The sequence below is a fragment of the Gymnodraco acuticeps genome, unplaced genomic scaffold, assembly GCF_902827175.1.
Source record: "Gymnodraco acuticeps unplaced genomic scaffold, fGymAcu1.1, whole genome shotgun sequence".
In the NCBI taxonomy this organism is placed as follows: domain Eukaryota; kingdom Metazoa; phylum Chordata; class Actinopteri; order Perciformes; family Bathydraconidae; genus Gymnodraco; species Gymnodraco acuticeps.
The window spans coordinates 781,029-807,970 of record NW_022989894.1 but is presented as its reverse complement, the minus strand read 5'-3'; the positions used below and the strand labels follow the sequence as shown (position 1 = coordinate 807,970).

At 40.1% G+C, this 26,942-nt stretch overlaps 3 protein-coding genes across 7 annotated transcripts in view; 2 read left to right on the top strand and 1 right to left on the bottom strand.

Annotated features, from left to right (window-relative positions):
- The window catches only part of znf462 (zinc finger protein 462), a 39,014-nt gene extending 33,278 nt beyond the window's left edge, over window positions 1-5,736 (top strand). For all 3 annotated transcript variants that reach the window (XM_034204418.1, XM_034204435.1, XM_034204427.1), the window contains exons 8-13: window positions 1,124-1,379; window positions 1,501-1,640; window positions 2,023-2,246; window positions 3,195-3,507; window positions 4,179-4,317; window positions 4,816-5,736. In XM_034204418.1, the coding sequence (XP_034060309.1) occupies window positions 1,124-1,379; window positions 1,501-1,640; window positions 2,023-2,246; window positions 3,195-3,507; window positions 4,179-4,317; window positions 4,816-5,035 (1,292 nt within the window). In that variant the 3' untranslated portion in view covers window positions 5,036-5,736. The remainder of the gene's footprint in view (window positions 1-1,123; window positions 1,380-1,500; window positions 1,641-2,022; window positions 2,247-3,194; window positions 3,508-4,178; window positions 4,318-4,815) is intronic.
- A 7,195-nt stretch (window positions 5,737-12,931) lies between these two features.
- On the top strand, window positions 12,932-19,577 carry rad23b (RAD23 homolog B, nucleotide excision repair protein). The gene is made up of 10 exons (XM_034205438.1): window positions 12,932-13,142; window positions 14,054-14,135; window positions 14,786-14,865; window positions 16,695-16,858; window positions 16,969-17,021; window positions 17,687-17,814; window positions 18,078-18,201; window positions 18,310-18,437; window positions 18,756-18,935; window positions 19,115-19,577. Exons 1-10 carry the CDS (start codon window positions 13,077-13,079, stop codon window positions 19,226-19,228), a joined length of 1,119 nt encoding a protein of 372 aa, XP_034061329.1. The 5' UTR covers window positions 12,932-13,076; the 3' UTR covers window positions 19,229-19,577.
- A 1,747-nt stretch (window positions 19,578-21,324) lies between these two features.
- On the bottom strand, window positions 21,325-26,601 carry klf4 (Kruppel-like factor 4). Of its 3 annotated transcripts, none has more exons than XM_034203898.1 (6): window positions 26,583-26,601; window positions 25,328-25,445; window positions 25,119-25,227; window positions 23,637-24,492; window positions 22,735-22,902; window positions 21,325-22,312 (listed from the first exon to the last, which is right to left on the bottom strand). In XM_034203898.1, exons 2-6 carry the CDS (start codon window positions 25,330-25,332, stop codon window positions 22,137-22,139), a joined length of 1,314 nt encoding a protein of 437 aa, XP_034059789.1. In that variant the 5' UTR covers window positions 25,333-25,445; window positions 26,583-26,601; the 3' UTR covers window positions 21,325-22,136. The 3 variants fall into 3 exon arrangements, with proteins under 3 accessions (XP_034059789.1, XP_034059780.1, XP_034059771.1); XM_034203889.1 differs by having other exon boundaries at window positions 26,578-26,595; XM_034203880.1 differs by lacking the exon at window positions 26,583-26,601 and having other exon boundaries at window positions 25,328-26,012.
- Between the last annotated feature and the right edge of the window lie 341 nt (window positions 26,602-26,942).

Below are 26,942 nucleotides of genomic sequence, written 5' to 3'. Positions count from 1 at the left end.
TCTATTAGTGTCACTGTGGTTTATTTATTGATGTGTTGGAGGCTCAAAGTAGGCCGAGAAGATGAGCTCTCTCACTGATATTATAGACTCTTGAGAAAAGGAATAAGAAGGGTAAAAGGTATGGGACACGTGATGGCAGTCATAGGTATGCTCTTTATGTGAGTGGGGTCATTTGATAAGTCTTTTATTAAATAAAACCAATATTACATAATATTTCGTTTTTAGAAGTAATAATCAGACATCTTTCAAAAATAATAAAAAGGAGATTAATGAGGAGGAGATCGATAAAGTAGGTAAACGCCATCCTGCTGTGCAAAACTGTGGATTTGAATATTGGAGTTTCAGATGTACAGTGACTCTTGTGGGTTGCAATCTAGTGCCTAGCTTATTTTTAAATAAGCAGAGAAGATGACATGTTGTTACAAAAACATATTTACTGACTAGATGTGGATGCAGATCTTAAGTAAAAGTGTACCAATATAAGTATATGAAAATACTAAATTACAAGACCATTTCCTTCATTGAAAAGAAAAAGGTGAAAGTACATCAAGATTGTCAGCTAAATGTAATTAAAGTATCTGAAGTACTCATAATGTGCCCCCTGTGACTGATAGATCATTATATTTTTACATTATTTGATTGTTAATACTGAAACATTGCTTTTATTTTAGTGTTTTACTGCTATAACTGGTGGAAGTAGAGGTGATAAATTACTACAAATACAGATGGGCCCCCTCAAAAGATACATCTCAGCGGTCATTAGAGGATTTGTGGATTACAAATGAAGAAAAAAGAAGGTTCTGCAACAAAAGTCAGCATTAACTTTTGGGAATTTTCTCTATTTTTTGAAAGATCGGGGGGGGGTTTTCTGGGCCTCAAAGACACATTTCAATGGAACCATCTGAGACATTTATAGGGAGATGTCTCCTTGGTAGAACTAACAATTTAAAACATTTGAAACATGGCAGTGGCCCCAAGTAGATTCTGCTTTTTGTGTAAGAGGCCAAAAAGGTTGGGAACTAAAGTGTAATCCTTGCATTGTTTTTATCTGTTCTATTCCCACTTGAATATGTATGTGACAAAATAATAATGAACACGTTTCTCTCCATTTCCCCTCTCTAAGATCCATCATACCTGGAGACAGCGGATGTCCGTCAGCAGCTCAGTCATTACCAGCTGGCCTCCCGCAGTCAGAAGTCTTCCAGCTCGACACCTGGCAGCTCAACGCTGGCGGATAATCGACCAGACAGCATCCTCACTTGTGAGTTCTGTGAGTTCAGCTCTGGGTACATGCAGAGCCTGCGCCGGCACTACAGGGACCGCCACGGAGGCAAGAAGCTCTTCAAGTGCAAAGACTGTTCCTTTTTCACCTGCTCCAAGTGAGTAAAGAGGAAATACAATTACCGAGATACAACTGTAAACCGCTAGATGTAAAAGCAATGGATAAATATCCTGAATATTTGAATGATCCTTGTTTCTGTTCTTCTGGATCTATCTCAGGAATACCTTCACTACGCATGTGGAGGCCGGTCACAACAACAATGCACCTGAAAACCTCCCTAAAGACCTGCGCTGCCCTCTCTGCCTCTACCACACCAAACACAAGAGCAATATGATTGACCACATTGTCCTGCATAGAGGTACGCAGCATGCAAACTGGAATCAGAAACAGAGTGAACTTAGTTAAACATTTTGAGAAATGCACAATGAAAAAATCAAGCTTCGTAAAAAGACTGGAAAAAGCTGCTCCTGGACTATTCCTGTGACTTCCTGGAGTGGCATGAAGTGTCTGCGCTTACTGGCTTAAACACACTTACCATGAGTGGTAGCAATCTTCTTTTCTTAATGTGGGCAAGAAAGCACTTAGAGGTATTTCTCAAAATGTCAAACTATTCCTTTAGATGCCATTAAACCGTGCATTTGACCTTACCACAAAAAGCCACTAGGATAACTTACTTGCTGTGTATGTAGGATGTCTTTCTCCACCTAATAGCCCACTTTGCTCCCCTCTCCCTCCACCAGAGGAGCGTGTGGCTCCGCTGGAGTTCAGCCGCTCCAAGCTGTCGCGCCACTTGCAGGGCCTCGTTTTCCGGTGCCACAAATGCACCTTCACATGCTCCAATGACCAGGCCCTGCAGCTGCACATGCAGAAGCACGCTGAGATCAAACCCTACCAGTGCCAGCTCTGCTATTACGACAGCAGTCAACGCAGCCAGCTAGAGGAGCATCTGCGTCTGGAGCACAAGGTGAGAGTCAATATCCTTTAGACTAGTTTGGTATAACTAGATTTAGATTAATAAGCCTAACATAATTGATTTCTAGAATATAATTAGAGAGAGCCTTATATGATGTGGTTAACCCATAAGTATTATTCATCTGTCTGCTTAACGCCTGTAACAGAAGATGTTTGCAGTTTGCACACTCAATATAACCTGTTGAATAATTATTTATGGATTTTGTTGGTTTATGGTAATTGTTTGTCAATTCACTCATATTTACAGTGTCAACATATTACGACAAATCCAATTTACAACTACCAAATCAGACATATCATCAGCAATTACATATTAATTATCCTGTGAACAGAACTTTTAAAATAACTGATGTATCTTTTAAAGAAATGATATGTAATCAGGCAAGGAAACTATAAATAAGCAGTAAAATACAACTAACTGACACAGGAACAGGCTTTTTGTTTGCCCTTTCTTCAGCAAGTGTTTGAAGTTATTTGCCCTGGCAGTGGTAGTGATATATTAGTAATAATCTTCTGTAGACCAGGTTCACATAGACTACAAAGTTATCGCACACCAGACAGATACATTGGACTTTTAGCTTGGAAAAATCAAAAATGAATAAATTACGCAAACACTTCTTTACAATCCTGAGACCCTAATGTGGTGCAATTTACACAGACAAACAGCTGCGACCACATACAGTATATGTATAAACCTAACTCTATTTGCATAAATGTATGGCTCTGGCTTGAGAGAGTCTGTCATTTGATGTATCAACTTTTTAAGATTATTACTTAAAGAAGGAAGACCTGAAAACACGTGAATGTAAATGCATTGTGCAAATATAGTGTCCTTTCACCTGTTAAGGCAAAAGAAAGTTGCCCCAGATAAAAACAGGGACTTGAATACTGCCCAGAGCACACTATACCAAACTGATTGTTGCCTCCTGTTTCTGATCAGGTGATCCGGAACTTCGAGCTGATGGGCAGGGTCAACCTGGACCAGCTGGAGATGATAAAGGAACAAGGAAGCAGCGCAGAGGAGGAGGAGGCTCGAGAAATCATTGAAATGGTTAGAGGCAGAAAAATTGCTGCAGAGGACGAGGACGAGGATGAAGACATGGACATGATGGAGAACATGGAGGAGGAACAGAGAGAGATGGATGATGACGTTATGGAGGGCAACATCAAAGAGGAAGAGGAGGATGAGCTGGAGGACGAAGAAGATGTAGATGAAGTCAGAGGGCTGGATGAGGAGAAGCCTCGCCAACAAGGTAAATACAAATGAAGTGATCTATGTTGCTCTCCTGTTCTACATAATATCTACTCAAGTTCATCCTCACTCTGTTGATAGTCTATATCTAAAGGACAACCTGCATACTGTAAGGGCATATCATAAAATATATTTATTTACAAAAGCTTTTGGTATTGAACTTTAAATGGCTATCTGATGAAAAGCCATTTTCTGTTGTGTTCACACTCATTTTATATCAAATGTGAAGTGTGTGAAAAATCTCCTGTGTCTAATTTTAAGCCAAATAAATTGGAGGCAATAAGAAAGAAAGCAATCATACTGCCAGATTAGTGGGAGTCCCATGGGTTACTTGTTCTTTGTTTAATGTGTTTAAGCTATTCTTCATGAGCAGTGTTTTCTTCCAAAATGGCTACTGTCTTGAATTTAAATTGATTTTTGTATTCCATTCTTCTGGCTTATTATTCACAGAGAGATTTTTGACTGGTAGCTCAGTGAAGGAAAAAGTGTTTATATAGCTAATCAATTCTGATCACGCCTGCATTGCTTTGTATGTAATACTGATTGCCTGATAATAAAAAACTAGATCGCTACATATTTCCATTGTTTTAAAAATAGTAGAGCAAATTGGAAATCAACACTTGTGTTAAATCACTGTTCTGAAACTGACCAATCATTTCATCTGTTTCCCAGGAGTCCTTGCTTCTCCCACCAGCAGCAGCAGCAGCTGTTCTGCGCCGGGCGGGGCAGAGAAGCGTCTTCCCTGTGAGTTCTGTGGCCGCTGCTTCACCAACAGCCTCGAGTGGGAACGCCATGTTCTGCGACACGGCATGTTAGTATTATTTTATTTTTCTCTAATTCTCTACTTTTTCATTTTGTGTTTGAGTTTGTGTACTTTCCTGTCAAAGTGAGGACTCACAACATTCATATCAGCCTCAGTTGTACTTTGTGGTTAGGGCTAATTAGCATGCTAAACTAATAAGATGAACATAAACATACTTGGTAAACTTGAGCATATTGACATTGTCATTTTTAAATACTATGTGCATGCCTCTTTATATAATAGGGTTCTACTTTTTTTCATCTCCTTCTATACTTTGCTACAATGTAGATTTCCCCTTTGTGGGATGAATAAAGGACTTCTGATTGTGAGCATATTAGCATTTAGCTCAAAGTGCAGCCTCAAAGGCATATGTTTCATATGTGTTGCATATGTATGCATTTATTTAATTAGTGTATATCTGCATTTATGAATTGGTTCCCCCACTAGTAGCCTTACATTTGTTCACATCGTTCCACATGTTAAAAGCATTTATTCCTGCTCCCTTAGGACGGTTAACAACAGTCAGATGGACACCAGCACTACCTCTGCGATGGAGGCCTCAGCTTCGTCCTCCACTGGCTCCTCTGTTCTGTTGGACACAGGCTTGGACCTGTCCAACAACAGCATTGAGGAAGCGAACACCGCTGATCTATCACTGACAAGTCCAAGCCAGTACGTGGACGACAAAGAAATGCTTGACACCAAAAAGGATCAACAGTTTGCTTGAACTGATTGTAGCCTCTTGGGATACTGTGATAGAAACTGATAACATCGAGTAAGATCAGTACTGAGTTGCATCATAAAATAGAACTTTTAAAGAAAAAAAAAAGATTGAACCTGAAAAAAAGTGACTGCTTTTGAGTTGGTGCATTACTTAGATTTTAGATGTTACATATTTAAGTATTAGATTGTGCTGCATAAAACGGCTGAGCTCTTTAAATGGGCAGTCCCCTAGGACAGATCTTAATATATTGGTAACCAATAGTGAACAGAACTCTTTATTGCTGACATTCTGGTCAAATCTACCTACAGTAAGAGATCCCACATAAGTAAAACCAAGCTATTTATAAATTATGAACAAAATTTTAGTATTTTATTATTTTAAGCACCTTTTACACTTCCCCTAAAACAGGGGTACTGTAAATGTACCCAAAAGGAACAAACGAGATATGAAAGCATTTAAAACCGTGGCCCACTGTAGAGCTTCCTTCCTCATGTCTTGTTGAACTTTTTTCATCCTAGCCTTGTGTTAAATGTGTAGAAGTGTTCCTTGAGAAAGAGTTGCACCTTATCTATTTTAGTAAAACCACAAAGCATCTTTCCTTCATTTGTAGAAATACTTTGCCCCAATGTTTGTAGCAAATTGCTATATTTTAGTCCCTTAAAATTATACTACGTATAAGCCTTCAGCCTGTGGCAACCTTTGCATTTTGCCTTGTTTATTGTCCAGTAATTTCACTGATCAAATAATTGAAACCGTTTTAATCTCCCGTTCCCTGTGAGCTACCATGTTGTCTTTAGTCCAGGTTAAACTATATCACAGTTAACCTTTGCACAGATGATCAATATAGCAACAGTGGTATTTTTTAAAGTGTCATGGTTGAATTCATGTGACATACAGTTGGTATCTGTCGATGAGCAAAGCAAGAGTTAGGCCCCATTTACACGGAGACGGAAACGAAAATGAACCGAATTCGATATCAAAAAAGTCTTCCGTTCACACGCAATCGGCTCAATAAACGTGTCCGTCCACACGAGACCGCTTGACCCGTTGGAGACGCTGTAGTACATATGCCGGGCCTGTAAGTGGCGCTGTACTTCCGCCACAAAATACACCAAAAGCAGCGAAGAAGACCTCCCAAGCATGGTTGCCATGGTGGCCTGGTTGCCCTTCTGTTTTTTTCGCCGGTCAACATGTCCGTTAAAGTTTAAATCTTCCGGACAAAATTAGAAAAGTGCCGGTCGAAGGTCTTCTTTGTTATTTATTGAGCTTTAAAACAAATTGATAACGACTCTATATAAAAATATAAGAATAATAAACGGAGTCTCTCTTTTCCTCCCCCTCTCCTGACAGCCCGTCAGTATCCGTCTCATGCAGCTCGCGGATCCAGTAATGAGTGACCCGACAGTAAAAATAAACATATTTATTACTAGTTTAGGTAGTTTGAGAGGTAATTAAAATAGCTAAGGGTGATGATCTAACTTGAAGTGTGTGTTTTGCTCCGCTCATCGCTCCATCACAGCGGGCGGAGCTGTAGGTGATCATGCAGCGTTGCGTGTCTCCATCAGCAGCAGCTGATCTCTGATCTTTCTCTCCTGTCCGATTAGACTTCACTCGCGTTTATGTCCATATCGATCAAATCTAGCTGGAGGCTCCTGCTGGGTGCACAGTCCTGCGAGATACCGGGACCTGACTCGAAACACTCGGTTGTTGTTGTTGGCGAAACACATCAGCAATGTGCAATGGGTGACACGTGGGTGAGCAGGAGAGGTGGGGAGAGGCGGGGCTATGCCGTATAGGGCCGACACACGGAGCCGTTTGACCCCCCAGAGCGTTCCGTCCGCAGATCTACCCACCTTGGGACCCGTTATTGTTTGAGGGGTCAGTTTCCGCGGTTCCGTTACGGCCTCGTGTGAACGAACCGTCTATACGATAGAAAAAAGTAGCAGATACAACATGAACTGTCTCCATGTAAACGGGGCCTTAGTCTGCAATATAATTACAGTTGTTCTTGATCCATACAGATTACACTTGTCTTTTCAGTGCAAAATTAATAATTGGGTGTGCCAGAAACCGGCTCCGTTAAAAAACTATGTGCTTACGCAAATGAAAATGTAATGTATGTTGCTGAGTATTAAAGCCACTGCTTAAGTGCCTTAAAATGCAGTTCCCCTAATGGCCACTAAATGGCTTTAAAATAATGTCAGCTGGTTGGAAGTAACCAGAAAATCAATGCTAAAGCCACACATATCTGTTGCCTCAGCTGGTAGGTTCACTTCAAAAGTGTGCCTTAGTGGCCATTTTGAAAGTGATTGTTTAAACCAATCAGATTGGATTGAATTGGATTCAATTAATTGCACAGTGAGTAGCAGCACAACAAATGTGGTAGAGCATCTAACCAGGTAGCGCAAAGAGGATGTTGAGGTTACAAAGTGTCGATTGGACAAGAAAACAAAAATGATAAATATCATCTGCCCCTGCAATGCAGATATTTTAGTTTTATTTGCCAAGCTTCTGAGATTTTCGTCTGTAAGATTTGTGGAGTTATATGGAATTTATTTTTGTAATACTAACAGCATAAAAATATAGCAGTTTTCATTTAAATTACTTTTTACTAAATACAATAGTCCCTATGAAAACTGTTGATGGTGTGTTCTCATTGTTCTACCGTGTGAAGTGAAAGGGGATGCTGTTTATGGAAAGAAATGCTGCTAAGTAAGTGATTGTTTTTATTTTAATGCTGTGAGCACCACAAATTAAATTCCATGCTGAACTGGGTATAGGTGGAGCCATGTTTGCTTGATTGACAGGTTTCTCTGCATTTCGCAGTTAGCCTTGGTGATTGCCTCAACTCTATCCAGGTCCCTCTACATGGCCCACATTCAGATTTTTCAGCTCACTATGACGGACAGGCTGGCATTAAGCATTAAACTCAAATCTTGGCTTGAGACGTTTCCTCAAAAACTTATGACTGACATCACAAACATGTTTTTCTACAGTTTGTGTTCCAGTTTTAACATGATAAGATACACTGAAAAGACAAATGTGACTAGGTGTTTTAGCGTACATAAACATTTTTGCCACTGTATGTTGAAGATTGATTTAAAGGTATCAAATCCCCCAACTTAACCCCCTTTTAAATTGCGTAATAGGTCAAATGTCATAACCTGCATATGTGTGTGCTTCTTTTTAGATAAAGATGTCATTATTATTGTTGATACTGACAAAAGGCAGAGATTGTATTTGTTGGAAGTTGCTGCTTGAATGCCCTAAAGCCTTATAAGATAATGAATAGCAATTATTTTTAATTTGTGTCCCATTCAAATAAGAACAATAAGCAACGTTAAACAATCCTTAAAAATTCTGATAACCACAATATCAAATGTGTACAAGAGCACAATTAATGTAATTGTGTTCTTGGTACCAAAATATTTACCAAGCCCGCTGTGTTTTCTGCTGTGATTGTCTTTCCTAAGCATTGAACCATTAATGGAAATGGGAAATTAGAAATGTGGGTCTTGAACCAGGAACCCACATGTTTGCAGCCATGTATAGAAAACAAAACTACTCGTTAAGTGTTTGAACCGTGGTGTTTCAGAAAGGATACTGTAACCCCTTTTTTCTTTAGGTGTTCTCATTTCGAAAAAAGAATAAGAAAAAAAAAGAAATCTAAAGATGATAGCTAACCCTTAGGGGCTTTTTGAGTCCCCAATTCAACATTATCACGCTGTTGTACAATGTCCGGTTACAATGAAAAATATCTCCTTTTTTGTACTTTAATAGGAATGAGCAGATAGGAAGAGCAATGTGGTTGTACAATATTTAAACACGTGAAGGAAAATGATGCAGTTCTCTACTAATAATAGTCAGGGCTTGTATTGTGAAGAAAAACACGGCAAAGTAAGAGACAAGGAAACAAATAGCTTCTGCTTGGTCCTTTTTCTGGGCTAAGGCACCATCTGGGTTCCCAGTCGACCTCTAGATCCCTCTGAGAGCTAGCTGACTCATGTCCGATCTAACATCTGACACTTTAGTATCTTCTATCCATCACCAGTAAAGACTTCAGCTCCCTCTAACTAGTCGACAAGAAGTGGGAATGTAGTAGCCCCACTATGCTCTTCATTCCTGTAAAACCTGAAAACCCTGCTGAGCTGGTGCTGAATCTTAAAGCCCTTTTTTTCAGGACCAGCTTGTCACTTTTTAAAAGAAAAACTGTTTTAAAATGTTGTTGTAGAAATAAGGTTTGTAAAGCAGCTTGTTGCCCAGTTTGAAAGCCCCAGCTGATAAATTGGGACAATCTGGGTAATGAAGCTGTCAACCCAAAATTGTTTGTTGTTCTGTGATCATTTTTATAGAAAATGACTATAAAGCCCTCACTGTGTGCAGTCTCTAGACTGTGATATTCCCAGTTTACCCAAAGTTAAGCCCCTGCTGACAACACACTGGATACTTGTATATATGTTTAGTTTGTTTCCGATGCATTTCTCTTTTCAGACTGTTGTCTCCATAGTTTGACACTAGAATCTCTCCTTCTTGCCTTTCTTCCCATATAAATCTGATTACCTGATGGTGGGTTGTGATGTTGCCTAGAATGATTGTTTACAATTTTATTCCATTTATCTCTGGATATTCTGTAAATATTGTAATTCATTGTCTTTTTTTAACTTGATAATAAAGTTATCAGATAACGGTTATATGTATACCTTCTCTTTGTACAGACACATCATGTACATTCAATCAGGGCTTTGAATTGTCTTCTTTTGCTTAATAGAGCATTATCCTCCAGAGACCCACCCATTCATTTTTTTGTCCTCTGTGGTGCACATTGGTTTTTTGGCCCATTACTTTGAGGTTATATATGCCACAGCATTAACTCCAATTGTACTCCACAGAGGACATCCTGGGCTTTTCAAACATATGACATGTGGGGGTGTGGCTTTGAAAAAGATAATTTCATTGTATTTCAAAATGGCGTCCATCAACACAAGCACTATTTATAGGAAGAGAAATGGTAATTTTGTAATTACCAGTGTTGTGAGTTCAATATTTTTTAATTAATTATAGTAAGGGAACATCTTAGGAGTTAGTGTAGTGAGTTTTCAGAGCAGTGTAATAATTATTTGATCTAAAACTAAATGTTTTTATGAATGTCCTCTGAGGAGGACATGGGGATTTGCTAGCTTTTTATTTCCCCCATTTTACACAACACAAATGGAGTCAGCTCACTCACCAAGGCAGAGAGAAATCTGAACGGAATCATTGAGGGAGACTCAGACATAGATGATGAGGATCCACAGGCAGTGATTGAGGAAGAGGAAGAGGTTGACAACTCAAATGAGGAGGCATTGACTAAGGAAGAGCAGGAGACAGTTACAGAAAAAAACTAACATGTATGTTTCTGTAGGGTTCATGGCAGACGGATGCAGTGGGAAAACATACATCAAGTGTCAGATGTATCTCTGCATTTCAAAAAAGGATGGAGTACTACAAATGAGGGCTCAGTATTTGTTGCATTGAGTTATTGTGCTCTAATGTTGTCTAAATGTACTTTGCATAAACAACACCCGATGTCCTCTACAAAGGACACACAATAAAACAAAAATATGTTTTTTTATTTTGTGTTAGTCATTATGTTAATACCACCCTAAAGACTTGTGTGATCTAAAAAAAAAAAAAGGAAATTTGAAACCTTTTTCTTTCTGGGTCTCAGGAGGGAAACAAGCTGCACTTTAGAAGATACTTTCAGACTTGACATGCTTGATGACACGCATAATATAATTTCTCATGGATGATATATCATTTCCGCTGCCCTCTAAATCAGTGAGTTATGCATATTAGCTCAGATGTCAAACTGTTCAAATTCACTGATAAGCAAGCTCCTCAAATATCAAATTGAGAAATTAAGTATAAGTGAAGTGCTTCACTATTAAGAGCTCCAAAGAACCAAGTCAGTAAAAGGCAAGTGCCATCTAACATGTTTTTTTTTTCTCATCAGATCAGATTTAATGCCTCTTTTCTTAACAAACTATATCAAATTTGAACAAATAATAGTGAAGTCGTTACTTGGATATTTATGTTGAATATGATTCTCCTAAGCAGAAGCTGTTTCTAGCTCTTGTTGTGTTTTCTTGTTTTAGTGACATACTGTAGGATTTCCTCTGTAACATGTCCACAGAGCCCTTGAAACAACCATTAATAGTCCCAGCAGCTCGTCCACAGGAAATAGCTTGGGGCTGAGAAGGCATCTCAGTGGCCTTCACTCTGTGTTACACCCTTCCACCCCTCTGTTTCTCTCTCTCTCTCTTCACTCCCTTCCACACCCTCCAAGAGCTCCGCTGACCAAAACCACAAACCGTGCAAATGCCAGTGTGTGTTGTGTGCGTCTTTGTGTGTCTGTGAAATGCACATGCATGAAATGATGCAGCTAAATACCACTAGTCCTTGAAATCAGCAGGCTATGCCTTTGCTTTATATGTCACTGTTGGTATGTGTTCAACATATCCCTGTATCACTAGAAAGCAGAACTTGGATAAGTCTATCTGTCGCACATGTCCTCTGAATTTCCTCTTCTGCCTCTTTTAGAAGGGACTGAGTCTTTATTTCACATGTCTAACATCATCTCTTAAAAATATCTTCAAATCACTAGGGATTAGCCTGTAATCTCTGTGGCTCACCACTTCAGAGGGGGCCCGATGGCAGACTGACGACCCCTGGAGACAGGAGCAAGAGGCACAGCCACAGTGAGGAGAGGGGAAAAGAGGACACTGCTGCTGCTGCTGCTGCTTCTGCTCCTGCTGCTGAGAGAGCAACACAAGGAATGCCTTATGAGTGTGCTCTCGGGCCAAGGCAGGAAAGGGCACTGCCCTTGTCATAATAACTGGACGATAAGAGAGGGGGAGGAGGATAAGAGTCGCAGAAGTGAAGAGACAGTTGAGAGGAGTGGGAGATAAACAGATTCACACATACGGTGATAGAAAGAGAGGTTGAGAGATATGAGAATAAGGGATAAGTGGCCTGAGGAAGAGACCCCTTTGAGCTCCAGCATATTATCTCCCACACTTAACAGTCCTCTCAGAGAGCTGTGCAGCATGTGAGACAGAAGTCAATAAAGCCTCTGAATACTGAGTGCTGAAAGGATCATATTGAAATGCATCCATGCTTGAAGGGCCTTGGATTGTTTGTGTTGACAGCTTAAAACACAAACTCAAGTTCATTAATGGAAGCAAGTTTTCACCACCAATGTTTGTTAATCTCAATAATAATACGTTTTTGTCACACTGTTAAAAGTTAACATGTCAAAGAGTACAAAACCGAAGTGAAACATGCCATATTTTTTAACATAAGTACAACAACATTGTTGTTCAAAAGTACACCCTAAATCAGCAATGCGTGTTTGTGAGAGTATATTATAAACATTAGGCTGCATATAATATTAATTATAAAATAAGAGGTAGGCCTATGTGTCTTCATGATACTTCACTCCATTAAGGGCAGGTTTTATGCTTTTGACTCTACTGGGCCTGGATATTGTCATTGGACAGAGCCCTGTAATAATACAAAACTATCCTATGGTAGCATTTATAAGGTGGCTAAATGGCTGCATATGACAAACTACAAAATGTAAATGTAGCTCAAATATTAGTTTCAGTAATAGCAATCAAAAACGACATATAATATTATACCACCAAGATTGTGCCAATTGCTTATTTTTTGACGTGCTACTTTTAGTACATTTTGCTTTAAAATTCTTCAAATTTGTATTGAAGTTGAACACAATACTTTTATTTGTAATTGGGTCTTTTAAAATCAGATATAAGGTGAGAAATTAGTAACATTTCCTATTAAAAATTGTTAAAAGATTTTTTTGCTGCATAGTTAAGGATAACCACTAGGAGCGCTGCAGCTTTAGTATGTTACATAGAAGAAGAAAAGCGAAAAGTCATGGCGGCTGACAGCTTGTAATGAGCCAACACAAACACACAAGCTTCTTGCAAGTTGGATCTACAACCTTTAAACTTAGCCCGGGGATAACAACTCTACCGACAAAATGCAGATAACTTTGAAAACCTTACAACAGCAGACGTTCAAAGTCGACATCGATGAAGAGGAGACGGTGAGAGTTGAAACCATGCATCCGTGAGGGGGGTGGAGTGGGGCTGGATACGTCCTGGAACGGAGGACTTTATTTTTTGACTATTTCAAATTAGACGACCGATAGACGGGTGTGCCTAAACGCCACTGATATATTTTAGCTTGCCTGACTCTTGGGGTTAATGGCGTTCATTTGATTCAGACTTGAGACAGATAGGCCCATTTTAATTAATACTGGTCAGCAAAGTAGTTTGTATTGTCAGCATTTAGCCGCAGCCCACCTATGGCTCTATATGGGGGGTGACAAGGTAGCATTACCGTAGACTTGCGTTTAATGTTTGAGTTGTGATAAATTAGCACAGTTAATTTTCTGTGGGATAAATTGTAATGAGTTACATGTAGGAGGCAGTACAAATTATAACGTTAAAGGTTACGTTAGTGGCAACTTAAACTAGCCAATTTAGTGTAGTTGTAACGTTATAAACCAGCACTAAGCGTTTATTGCTTCAGTCTCTTTCATTTACTTACTTGTTATGTCTAAAATATACTGTACATTTTTAATACAACTTCCCCCCCCCCCCCTTTTTATGTAAAGAAAGCATCTTTAACACGTTACTTTCGATGAGTTTGCTTGTGGCTAACGTTGTGTGAAGTAAGCCACCATAGTTTACTAACACACATTTGAATATACTCGTGAAAACTAAGTTTTATTAACCTGGGATTAGATCAAATAAAATAAAACGTCGTTATGCGACTCAATTGTAATGTATTCAATGTTTGAATTACATACCTTTTTAAACTCCAGTTTTATGAAGTACACTTTTAACTTTATCTTCTAACTCGTGCTTAAGTTCGGGCAGGGCGAAATGGTAACACGTATTATTGTATTATGTGTTCTACATGGATTGTAAATTCATGCTTTTTTTTGTACAGGTCAAGGCTTTGAAAGAGAAGATCGAACAGGAGAAAGGAAAGGAACATTTTTCAGTCGGTGGACTGAAGCTGATATATGCTGGTATGTTCCAGTCTATTTTTAACTTCAAGAAATGTACCCAAATACATGCCTTATGCTTAAGTGTATTTTGTATTGTGTGCTTTAAGCCATCACACATTTTAGTGATGTAAGCAATACCTGTGTTATGCTGAAACCTAGGAGGGGGGGGTTTCCATGTTATGGTGTATTCTGTACGGACACAGTGAGCCTAGATTTGTCACAAATGCTATCTATATTAGCTTATAAATTGTTATGCACATGTCTACCAACTTGATACATTTGACTATGCTTTGAAAGTAATTAATTGTAGACACTTAGTAATATCGTACTTATGTAAAACAAATCTCCTGTGCAATCAAGTGTTACTCATGCAAAGGGTGCCCTAATACAGTTTATAGGCACTGTGTATGTATCACATATTGTAGCTTTCAGACTAGGGGTTTAGTGTGACCTACTTAAAGTGGCTTCTCAGACATATACACACATTTAAAAACAATGCAACAAAAGCAATCAGATGCATGACAAAAGCAGGTGGTTTCTCCACTCAACAACCTTCTATTCAATGTTTACATATGATACCATCTATTGTTACATCCCCACATGTTACAAAGTTCATATCAGGTAAAGCCAATAGTGTTGTGACTCCTTTATCTGATTCATTTTCCTCTCAGGTAAAGTCCTCAGCGATGACACAGCCCTCAAAGAATACAATATCAATGAGAAGAACTTTGTGGTCGTCATGGTGACAAAGGTTTGTGAATTAAAAATGGTTTCATACCTTTTTTTTCAGGAGAATACAAAAAATACTGTTTTAGGCCCCTTACATAACACTTCTTGGTTTTTCTCAGTTTAAATCATATCTATCTGAATATCTTTGGCAAAACAACTAGGGATGTAACGATACCAAAAACTCACGGTATGATAATATCGCGATAATAAAGGAAAACAATTATTATATATTGAAAATTATTTTTCAATAAAAATGTTTTTTACTCGAAAAATGTTTCTTTATTAAATAATAAATCTGATTTGTACAGCATTTCAGTAGGATAGCAGTATTTTAAAGTGTCAGTAACAGACTGGAACAAGAAAACCAGTGTTTTTGTACCTAATAGTACTACCAAACAAAGTAGGCATTTTCTTTGTGCCACTGCATCTCACAAATAAACAAGGACATTTAATAATCAGACCCTGCAATAAAATAAATCAAGTTTCACTTAAGTTTTTCAAGTAACTCAACTCAAACTCACTAGTCACTCACTCAGCATCATCAGACAGGTTTTTAGGAATATGAGAATGTCCACATTTCCAGGTATTTATAAGCTGGGATGTTTGGGCATTTACAATATCCCCTGCTCTGGAAAAAACTCTCTCGCTTGGTACTGATGTTGCTGGGACAGCAGTGGTCGCGTTAACCGAATATTTTATTTATCAATGACGGAAAAATCTGAAAGCAGTCTGTCATTCATTTTGACAGATTAGAACAAACTCGGAACAGCGCCAACGTTTCCCCGCAGCGAGGCTCTGGTGTTATGCCGTGGTATGCATGCCCTCCAAAAGGAAATGATATAGTTTCCAAACCGTACTTTGCCGTACAGATCAATACATGTCTGGGAGGTTTTGCTTTACGCTGTGCGCGCTCCCGCGAGGTGCATGCACCCACGGCATAACACCGCCCCCCCGGTTGACAGTTCATGAGCGTGCTCTCTCGTGAACTGTTCAGACCCGACGGGTAATAAGGGATTATGACGGATATTATACGATCCTGTCTGTCAAAATGACGGACAGCGAAAAAGTCTAACGCCACCTCAGTGGGACGGAGAGATATGCTTTGGCCATGGGTGACAGCAGTGGGTCAAACTGTGCATTGTCTCTCCACCACTTCAAAAACAATACCGTTTTTGCCAAGAAGGTGAGGCTTATTGACAGGGCGAGATATAAATATACTGTTGGTACTTGTCAATGTCTCTAGGTGTGTACATGTAGCCCTGTAAATACGATGTCCTTTATTGTTATCTGTTGTTTTATGTTCATGTTGTAACCTACTTGCTGCCATGTTGGACAGGTCTCTCTTGAAAAAGAGATCGATGATCTCAATGGGACCATCTGGTTAAATAAAGGTTTAAAACAAAAAAAAGTGTTTTAAAAAAATAATATATTTTTTTTAAATCGCGGTAGATTTTGTCAGTCTCACGACGGTATTGGGACGTTTATTTACCGCGATATTCGGTATATCGTTACATCATCTTGGACTTGTGATGGACATGTTTCACTTTTTTTTTTACATTTCTAAATGAAACGAGCTATTGAAAATAAAAGTTAATTGCAACCCTATTATGAATATGCGCTAACATTAAACTATAAGCACATGTTTCTTGATTTGTCAACATTAACTTGGCAAACAGCCTAAACACACTCGACTGCTACATTCACAGCTATAACATTACTGCTTTCTATATACACACACACACTTTCTTCTTTATTTCTGCAAGGACAATTTATAAGACAATGACCCATTATGATTATCAAGCGATACAGGAGAATTTGAATGTTTGTATGATGTGAAATATTGTCTGGCAGGCTAAAGCAGCCTCAGCCGCTCCTCAGGCTTCACCCACCTCCTCGGCTCCCAGCGCTGCGGCCTCCTCGTCCAGCTCTGACTCCACAGCAGAGCGCTCCTCTACAGACGACAAGCCAGAGGAGAGGCCGTCGGCTGCTGCAGCTGCAGCGTCCACCACTGTCGGGTAAGGATGGGTGGGAGTGTGTCTCTAGATCTATCTGGTTTACGTGCGTCTTCTTTTGAGATGCATCGTGCAGATCACGCCTCACACATGGTCTGTTTTTTCTCTTGCAGAAGCTCTGAGGCCTCGACAAACACACTGATTGATGAGGCAGTTTCAAATCTAGGTAAGGCTACAATTGTTGTTGGTCATTATTGTTTTGCATTTTATTTGTGTCAGATTTAAATGTAATTCTAGATATGATATAACAAGTACCACACCCTTTGTTAGACAACAGTATTGTGGTTCCCTCAATGCCTTTGGGCTTAATCTTGTATTTGATCAATCTGTGCACCCACATGTAAACCAGGTGTCATTGTTGGCAACCTTGTTTCTTGTGAATATCTATATCACACTCGCATGGATGTTTTAAAATCAATAATCAGATGGATACTGCGGCTCGGCCGAAAAACATAATCCCACAGCTCCCCATGGCCACACGCTTTTAGCTTCACAGATATTGCTTTGCTCAGAGCAAATCCTGTAATTATTATGAATCATTGATGTGACTTTTCAGCTTTTGAAGCAGTTCATTTTGATGGGACATGGTAGAGAATTGATCTTTGTATGTATGCTACTTCCTATGATGCTCGTCCCCTGTCGCGCATTAAAGATGTTTGTTGTGTTTTGAGACCTTAAAAACATGTATTCTGTTTAACAGCATGCTGATAAATGTCTCAACAAATTCTAAGTGACCTTTAAAATATATCTTGAAATATGAGTTTTTGTTTTTTTGGTGTACGTTCTTAATGATCTGAAGTGGTGTTTCCTGTTCTTTGTGTGTCCCTTTAGTGACGGGCCCATCATATGATGCCATGGTGACCGAGATGATGCTTATGGGATACGAGAGGGAGCAGGTGGTGGCAGCTCTGAGAGCGAGCTTCAACAACCCCGACAGAGCGGTGGAGTACCTGCTCACGGTGAGAGCAGTGTGTGGTCTGTGGCAAATGTGTCTTAGAGTAAATTGCTGGATCATGTAAATGCAGTGCCTTTTGAATATGTAAGTTTTAGTTTACCTGCCAGTGACCTTCAGGACAAATGTTCCACCCTGACCTTCAGAACTCTTGAGTTGCATTCTTAATAATCAGAATCCTGAAATGTCACCTAATAACACAGAGGTACAAGCAGTTATGTGACATCAATATACTGTGTTATAATATATTGAATCTTTTTTTTCTTCCAGGGTATTCCAGGCAGAGATTCAGGCCTTGCAGCGGTAGTTCCTCCAGTGAGTGGAGTGTCTTCTGCACCCATAGGTGGCATTAGCCTTCCTGCCAACACTGGATCTTCTCCAAGTGCTGGAGGAGGTACGCTGCCCTTACTATTCTTCATTTTTCAACAGCCTTATTAAACCAATTTTTTTTTGTGTCTGGCTTTTTGCTGCTCAACGTCTGATTAACATGTCATTGTTTTAGGCAACCCCCTGAATTTCCTCAGGAATCAGCCCCAGTTCCACGTGATGCGTCAGCTGATCCAGCAGAATGCTGCTCTGCTTCCTGCGCTGCTGCAGGAGATCGGCAGGGAGAACCCCGAGCTGCTGCAGGTGGGGGGAGGGACTCAACACAGCTCTGATTTAAATGAGTTCATGGTTAAAGCAATAGTCACAGCAAACACTGATTGTACAGATCAAGATTACATCATGAGGAGTATTACTCAGTCGTACAGTATCCTGAGCTTTTGGACAAACATTATCTCAGTGTGGACTTGAGACTGATGAAGCCTTAAAATCTTAAGCAGTTATTAGCCAGACTTTTTGAGGGGGGGAGTCTACCTAGTTTTTATTTGCGTATTGTAATTTTTTGTTTTGAATATTACTTTCTGCCTCCGCTGTCCGCGTCTAAACTTTACATTTTCGTTGCAGGAGATCAGCAGCCACCAAGAGCAGTTCATCCAGATGCTGAATGAACCCAACACAGAGGCGGTGCCGGCGGGGGGTGTAGCAGGAGCGGGGGGAGCAGGGGGGACTGCAGGTGATGCGGCAGGCGGGAGTCAGATGAGCTACATCCAGGTCACGCCACAGGAGAAAGAGGCCATTGAGAGGGTGAGGCACCGTCACTTAGATCTGTAAGAAGTTCAGTCCTGCTTTCCTAGAAGAGCTCAAAGATGACGCACAACTCTGACAATAATGCTAAAACTATCTTGTTTTAGACCTAGTTGAAACTGGTAAAGCATACATTATCAAGTGCTTGGCTAATGTGCATCTCTCCTCTCTTATTGCAGCTAAAAGCTTTAGGGTTTCCAGAAGGACTCGTTATACAGGCGTACTTCGCCTGCGAGAAGAACGAGAACTTGGCGGCCAACTTCCTTTTACAACAGAACTTTGAAGATGATTAGATCGTCGTTTTGACCTTTTTCTTATTCCTTCTACTTTGATTGCTTAATATGTGTTCAACAAGCCTGATACATTTCCAAGATAAGTCAAATGTGTAACACTGGATCATTATCAGCTGGTGAACAAGATGTTGTTGGTGATCAGTTATAATGGAGGAACAATTAAAGTACAATACTTTTGCATCAGAAATCCCTTTTTTTAAACTTTAGTTAATGATTATAGTTTTGCAAAATGTGTCACATTATAAATGCAGTTTGTTCGGGGCAGATCCGATTCATGCACTCTTATTGTTCTGTTTTTTTAAGTTGACATGTAATGGAGATTTGAAAAATTAAAGCTGTGCACAACAAACATGCATTGCACTGGTTCTTATTTCACCTCAGTCATCTGCATTGACATCAAAAGTGTTCTAAACATGTATATACTTTACATGCATGCGGTAGGGTTAAGTTTCAATGACTTTAAACGGTAAAATAAAGACTTCAAAGTAAATATAAGGACTACCTTTCCTGCTGTGATTATACGGAGTGACTTAAATATGAAGTCCAAAGAGAAGCTTAACATTGATTAAACACTTTGTATTGAATTTCATTTTTCGGTGTTGACGCAGTCGATTGTATTTATTTTTTGTTTCCAGGTACATAAACCTCCCCTCTGTTTATGTGGGGTTACAAGTATAGAGTTATTTAAATGTACATTACAGAAAGTGAATAAAATGATGTGCATTGCCTCCATGTTTGGGTTAGATTTGTACTGCCTGAGCTACATTACTTAGCCACAATCTTCAGCTGTTATTTGGCTACATTAAACTGGGCAGTAATATGACATTGTGAATTCATCTTGGAGTCAATATATTGGTAGGTTATGACTTAAAGGACCAGAATTGAATAATAATTACATTCATGTGTGTACTCTTAAAAGTAGAGAAGGATTCAGTTGCACGTGCGCCTTTCAGTGTCATCTGCATGTAACCCCTGCTTATATTTGATAAGTTACCTCAGGGTTGTTAATGCACACCAACATCTAGAATGATGTTTATAGTCCTAAAAAGGGACTTTCCTCAATTTAGGAGTAAAAGCTGAAGACGAGCCCTGAGAGTGCTTCAAACTGAAGCGACCTGTAGGGGGCAACAGAGACCAGAGCATGTCTCAGAGTGAGCTGTTTGTCACAAGATGAGAGAATATCAGAGGTGTATTTGTAATTTTTACCGTGTATGAGGTTAATGTAGCAACATTTATTTTAATTAATTAATAGTTTAATGGTGCCTTCACTTTACTGGCTCACTTAAGTCACAGTTTAAAAACACATGTATACATACAGTATGTCCAGCTCCTTTTTTAAAAACCATTTATCACTACTACTAATACGTTATTTGTTTAGCGTGTGTGATTGAATTTTAAGACTTGTTTTGTGCCATGTTATGTTGCCATTATGTACAGTAGAATTATATGAACATGAAATAAATAGATAACTGTTCATTCTACATCAGCACTTCAGATACATATTAAAATTATTTGAAAGTTTACTAATCAACAAGAGGTTTGTCTTGTTTTTTACCAAATCATGACCTATATTTCTGTAAAGAATCAAGTGAGGAAAAAACACAACTATTAACATCGGTAAAGCATTATGCAAATAACCTTAAATATTACAATGCACAGTTTTGTTGAAACAAAGCATATAGCTGGATATGATGCATAATCTTTTCCAAACACAATCTCCCTGCTGCTTCTTTGACTTTATTTCATGTTGTGCTCCTGAGAGCTTCAGCAGATTTGGTGTCACCTCTGAATGTCAGCCAGTAACTCGGTTGTCCTCCTATTCTTCCCCCTGACAGGTGAAAAGAACCCCATGGAAAAAGGACATTGTGGGAGAGGCTTTTAAAATATTTTTAACGGCAACATTGTGATAGTTTGCCTGAGGCGATGCAGCTATTATCATGGGGGATATTGTGTGTGAGCTTAGCTTCCATTTAAAATACTTCTCCATTACACTTCCAGGGAAATACAGGAGGATTTTTGCCTGAAGAGTATAAAGGTCATTGTTGTTTTCTTATTTCAAATACATTTTATTTTAATATAGTGTAAAATACAAAACATTAACAAAGCATTTTTATTTACAAATGTACAAAATGCAAGATTATATTACATATTTTGGCTATAAACAAAAATCGTTTTGTTCAGAGTTACTCATTCAATACAAAAATATGAATGTCTCACATAAATTATTGCACTTCGCAACTGCAGTGCATTGAAGATTGCCATCACCATACAAGTGAAGTGTTCACCTGATTTAAGTCAGATTGTGGAGGAGAGGTTTCTGGGAAACACAAACAACCATATGGCACTTTTCATAGTGTTCACCCTTTTGTATATTTTCCATAATCTTTGGTACCTTTCTTTAATAAAAACAACTTTCTTCAGAGTCACTGAGCACCCTTCTCTATAAATTAACATTGTACCTGAAATCTATGGCATTGCAGGTGAAATGTGTATATAAATATAGATGTCTTTATTAATACAGTATTTGGAACAGTGTGTAGTTGATAAGAGCCTATATTGGCATGCTGCTGGTGTAAGGCCTCTGGAGATGTTTGTCTGTTGCTCCTGGTTTCCCTGACAGAAATACACTTCCAGTTAAAAAGCTGTTGGCACCTGGTCCTCCAAGTTTTGTCGGTTAAATAAGACAAATTCCAGTTTGGTCCCTTTCATAAAAGTTTACAACCCTGACAAAAAGCTCTTTTCAAGTCACCTGCACACCCTCTGTTTATGCTGTGAACACCACAGCTTGTCAGGTTGCTTGACAACGGCTTGAAGGCAAATTATGTTTTTTTTAAAAAAATTGGTAAAGTCAGGAGTTGTTTCTAACATATTTGTGTCTTTCTTTGGAGCCTTCATACATCGCCAAGTCTCATAAGTGTCTCTTCATATGTAGAGCGAGGTGGTCTGACCTTGAGAAGGCCCGGTCACATTTCTGACACTGAAACGGCCGGTGGCCCGTGTGTTTCCTGTAGTGGCGTGTGAGCTCGTCCGAACGTGCAAACTTCCAGCCGCAGCCCTCCCAGTCGCAGTGGTAAGGCTTCTCCCCTTTGATGGAAAACACAATACACACATGGAGCAGTTAGTGAGGTTACACCGGCCCAACCTCCCTTCACCCCCCCTCCAGGAGAAAAGAGGTCCGGGCTGTCCAACAGCTAGTGTATAAAAGGCCAAGCTAATACGCCTGGGGTTTGTATTTGAGCAGGGATCAGTGTCAACCTGTTTCACAGCACCTGCCAAACAAGTCCCCTCCCCCCCACCCATATAACCCCCATTCATGACTTGATAATCCACTGTTTGTTTTGGGTATTAATTAACTCTGAACAATGAAAACAGTAGGAAAAAGCTGCATTAAACAGTTAGTTAAAATAATATACTTTTCTCTTGTTAAGAATATAAAAAGCTGCCTGCATGTGTCATCCTTTATTCAAACCAGATAGAAATGGCTGACAGAAACATACAGTTCATACCTGTGTGTGTGCGGTGATGTGCTTTGAGATGGGAGCTCTTAGTGTACGTTTTGCCACAGCCAACATAGTCACAAGTGTGTGAGGCGACTCTCTTCCTCGGCCAGGAGCGCCTGCCGCGTTTGGGCTTTGGTTCCTCCGGTAAGTCCCCGCTGGAGATCATGAGGGGATCTGTGGGGTCAAAACATCACCGTCATCATCACGGTACCAATATTCAGGGCTTAAGTACTTCAACAACAAGGATGATCATTTTTTAAAGAGAAACACAAACGCATACTTTGGTATACTGTAGTAGAGTTGCAATATGTCTCTTTAAATGATATAACTCTTTTCCTTTGAGGTACATCAAGATGCAACATAACATCTTTAAATCGTTTTTTAAAGTTGAAAGTGTGAAAAGTTAACGTAAAGGGACACAACAATAGAAAATGAATACTGATCCTATAATAACAAACAGATATCTGGTATGTTTTGTTTAGCATCTGTTAATCTCCTTTTATGGGTGGTTGATATTTAATTGCTCTTTTTACTGCACTTTTAGTGCAGTCAAATTATTATTATTATGCTGCTGTGTTTATTGTATTTTTGTAACTTTGGCACAACAATATCCTTCGGGATAAATAAAGTCTTATCTTATCTCTTCTCTTATCCTTAAAGAACTTTATGATGAAAACAAAGTTTGTTGGACAAGACCATGGCATGTAGGTTTCAATCCAAACTTCTTATAATTAAAGCCCTAAAGGAAGAATATAATAAGAAGTATTTTACTAGAATCTACAGACTTTATATCCCTGTTGTCTTAACCACTATGTGAGTTTTTTCGTCCCACATTTAAGTCACTGCATTAGCTACAAGAGATTACAATAAGACGTTCCAAATAATGAGGAAAATAAACGTGTTCTGACCTTGGTACTGCAGGGAGGAGGGCTGAGGGAAGGAGGTGTAGCCCTGCGGGGAGCTGTGGTGGTATCCCTGGGGGGGGATCTGAGCGTGGGGGTGTCCCAGGATCTGGTGCTCCCGGCTGAGAGGATGGTCCGGTGAGAGGGACGAGGACGAGGATAACCTGCCGCCTGTCATGGATCTCCCCCCGCCTGGGAAGCCATGCAGCTCCAGCTGGCAGGGGCGCTGCTGCTGGCCCCCCCGGCCCAGGTGTAGGTCGATGGGCTGCGAGATGGTGCAGTTACTGAGGTTCTCCTGCTTTATCCTGTGGCACGCAAAGGAAGGCGAGACACGTGGAGGAGTGGGGTCTGACACCGCAGCCACGCAGGCTTTGCTTACATTCAAGCCTTGGCTGTATTCCCCCATGTCCATTGTTGTCTTTACCACAAATTTGCCGTGGAGGCTGGTAGGGTGGAGGTATGCCGGGTCCAACTCGGGTCTCATGAGCTCTGCCACAAAGCCTCCAGAGGGCGAGACGTCGCTGATGTCTGGGATGGTGTAAAGGAGGTCACTGGAAGTGTCCTGAGGGGAGGGGAGAGGGTAGGATGAGGAGAAAGAGCTGGGGGAAGGAGACAGAGTCTGGGCAGAGCTGCATGCCATGGCTTCCTCCTGCTGCTGCTGCTGCTGTTGTTGCTGCTGTTGTTGCTGCTGTAGGATAGAGTTAGAAAGAATAAAGTCGTAGTCCAAGTCCAGGTCAGGCTCTTCTTTCGTGGACATGCTGGGGCTCGTTGTGCTGGTGGCAGTGGGACGGTCGGGGTCCGAGCGGCTGCTTCCGGTTGGCACACTGGGTTTCTTAAGATGGGACAACTCCTCCTTCCATCTCTACAAGAAAGTTAAAGAGGCGTTATCGACTGCTTTTCTGAGCTGCTTGTTGGTGTGGGAAAGATACAGAGAGTAGTTGAGAATATCAAACTGTTTTACTTAGATACGAGTGCTTGTTTGAATATATAAAGACATCCGTCTCCTCTAAGCTTCAAAAGGAAAAGAAGATAGATCTGAAGAGTGATTATTTTTGAAAGCAAGGCTACAGAGCTCAGACTAATGGAGCAAGTGTCTGTGGCACTTCCTATAAAACACATTATTCTCACTCACAAATACACTGGAAAGCACTAGTGGCTAAATAGGTAACACTTGATTTAGGAAAACAATGTATGGCCTATTGAACAACTCACAATGTATAAATAATAATAATAACAGTGGGTGTCAGGATGTTTTTCTAAGGAAGGGTGCAGTATCCCATGTGCGCCTTTAACTGTCTCCATGCTCGCTAGGAACCTGCTGGAGTGTAAACCTGTGCACGCCCCAGCAGCGTGCTGTCAAGCTCTGACTGCGCATAATAACACGGGAGCGACACAAAACAACTACACAGTAAAAAGAACACAGGTTACACAATTCTCTAACATATCGGTGATGTTATTCGGCATAAGAAGTGACCACAGGCTACTTACCAAATTGCCACTTCCTATAGATTTGCTCTTGAGAGTGGGGTGGCTGGCGAACGTGGAAATTGAAGGGAGAATACCCCCTAAAGCCATCTCGACGTCATTTGCAGGCTGCCTGAAATAAAAGAGAATATATTGTAAATCCTTGCGGAGTGATCCTGGAACAGTGAGTAGTCCACAGGTAGATGTGCATGAAAAGTTTCTCAGGTCCACACCTCATCAATGAGAATCGGTATGCGGAGTCCTCTCGGCGGATCTTCGCTGCACTGGGTTCAAGATCCCGGGTTTAAAGTTTCTGCTCCGCGTTATACTATATTCCAGGACATGCTGCCGCTGCAGGGCGCGCCGGGGAGAAGCAGACACACAGAACGTTTTTTAAACACTAACAGATATTTGGTACGGGAAGACAGAGAGGCGACGTACGGGGGAACCCCTTGCGCCTGTTGCCATGCAGGGACCGGCGGCCTGAACTGAGGAAGCCGCGCTAGATGTATCCTTAATAAACTGGAGCAGGATGGTAGACCACGCCCTCGTTGCTTGGATACAAAACATTAGCGCAAGGCAGAGAGCACGTGGGGGAGGCAGGGGTGAGCGGGGAGGAGAGGGAGGAGAGAGAGGGTTGTTTGTAGCCTATTCATAGCAACGGCAACTATCCTTATTCTGTGATCCTTGAGAAAATGTAGGTGAAGAAGCGCATACATGAGGATAAGAGTGAGCACTATTTCATAAAGTTAGGAGGGTCACGTGCAGGCATGGCGACACCTGGGTGGTCAAACATGTTAGTCTTCTGCCTAAAAATAATAATACGCTCATATTAATTAAATATATCTTAATTAGGCTAAATAAAACGTTGTCATTCATGCTCCACCTGTTTGTTGTGATAATAGACAAGTGCAATGATTTTACCAAAGGTAATCATGCAAAGTATTGTTGGTAGACGTTGGGTTATCATTACACCACTGGATTGCAATATGTTTCCACCAGGTTTCCACCCCCATAGCACAGATGTAAGCACAGTTTGCAAAGCAAGATTATAGTGTTTTAATGTTTATCAAAATATCCTTATATTATTTTATTTTTAAGCTGGTAGCACAATAAGCCTATATTTCCACATTATACATGTAGTTATTTAGGCAAACTATTATGCAAACATACATAACTTATATAACATCAATAATGCATAGCTAGCATTCTCAAAGATAATCTAGTCTTAAAAAACATTTTGTAATCAGACTAATGCCATTTATAAATATTGATAGATCTAAACATAATAATTAATACCTATGGTGGCTGTGCGTCTTTCTTGCGTTTACAATTATTGAATTGCAAACAACACTAACTAATCATATTTCAATTATATTATTTGCAAATCCCACTCTTGCCTACTTTTTAAAAAAAAAGAAGCCCCAAGAGAAAAACAACTCAATTGTAATGGACATTATGTAAGGGAAAATAACAGCCATACCTTACCTGGGAACATGTTTCCTGAGAACTGTTCTCTGTTTGAATCGAGTCCAGGCAGTGTTTGCTCAGAGCTCACGAGCTAACACAAACCTCTCTCTCTCTCCAGCATAATTAGACACATTGGCTCAAGTGTTCAGTGCAAGAGCAAACAAAGGGCCAGCCACTGATCCTGCTGCATCAGGATCTTGTCCGTTAGGCATGTCAACAAACATACCGTCACTTCAACAGTTACTGTCAGTGTATGTTGGTGTCTTCATTCAAAGGTTTGTAGGCATGAATGCTTTTGTCTTTAGTACGCAAACAAAAGCTGGTGGGAAAACAATTAAACTTGGTCAATAAAAAGTACATCCTGTTGGGAAACTCATT

What these genes read in the sequence shown, in the direction of transcription:
- rad23b (XM_034205438.1), top strand. Translation starts at nt 13,077, where the DNA reads ATGCAGATAACTTTGAAAACCTTACAACAGCAGACGTTCAAAGTCGAC. An exon ending in ACTGAAGCTGATATATGCTG is followed by an intron (nt 14,136 to 14,785) that starts GTATGTTCCAGT and finishes TTTTCCTCTCAG; the next exon opens with GTAAAGTCCTCAGCGATGAC. An exon ending in TTCTCCAAGTGCTGGAGGAG is followed by an intron (nt 18,202 to 18,309) that starts GTACGCTGCCCT and finishes TCATTGTTTTAG; the next exon opens with GCAACCCCCTGAATTTCCTC.
- klf4 (XM_034203898.1), bottom strand. An exon ending in CTATAGGAAGTGGCAATTTG is followed by an intron (nt 24,493 to 25,118) that starts GTAAGTAGCCTG and finishes ACTTTCTTGTAG; the next exon opens with AGATGGAAGGAGGAGTTGTC. An exon ending in ACATCACCGCACACACACAG is followed by an intron (nt 22,313 to 22,734) that starts GTATGAACTGTA and finishes TTTCCATCAAAG; the next exon opens with GGGAGAAGCCTTACCACTGC.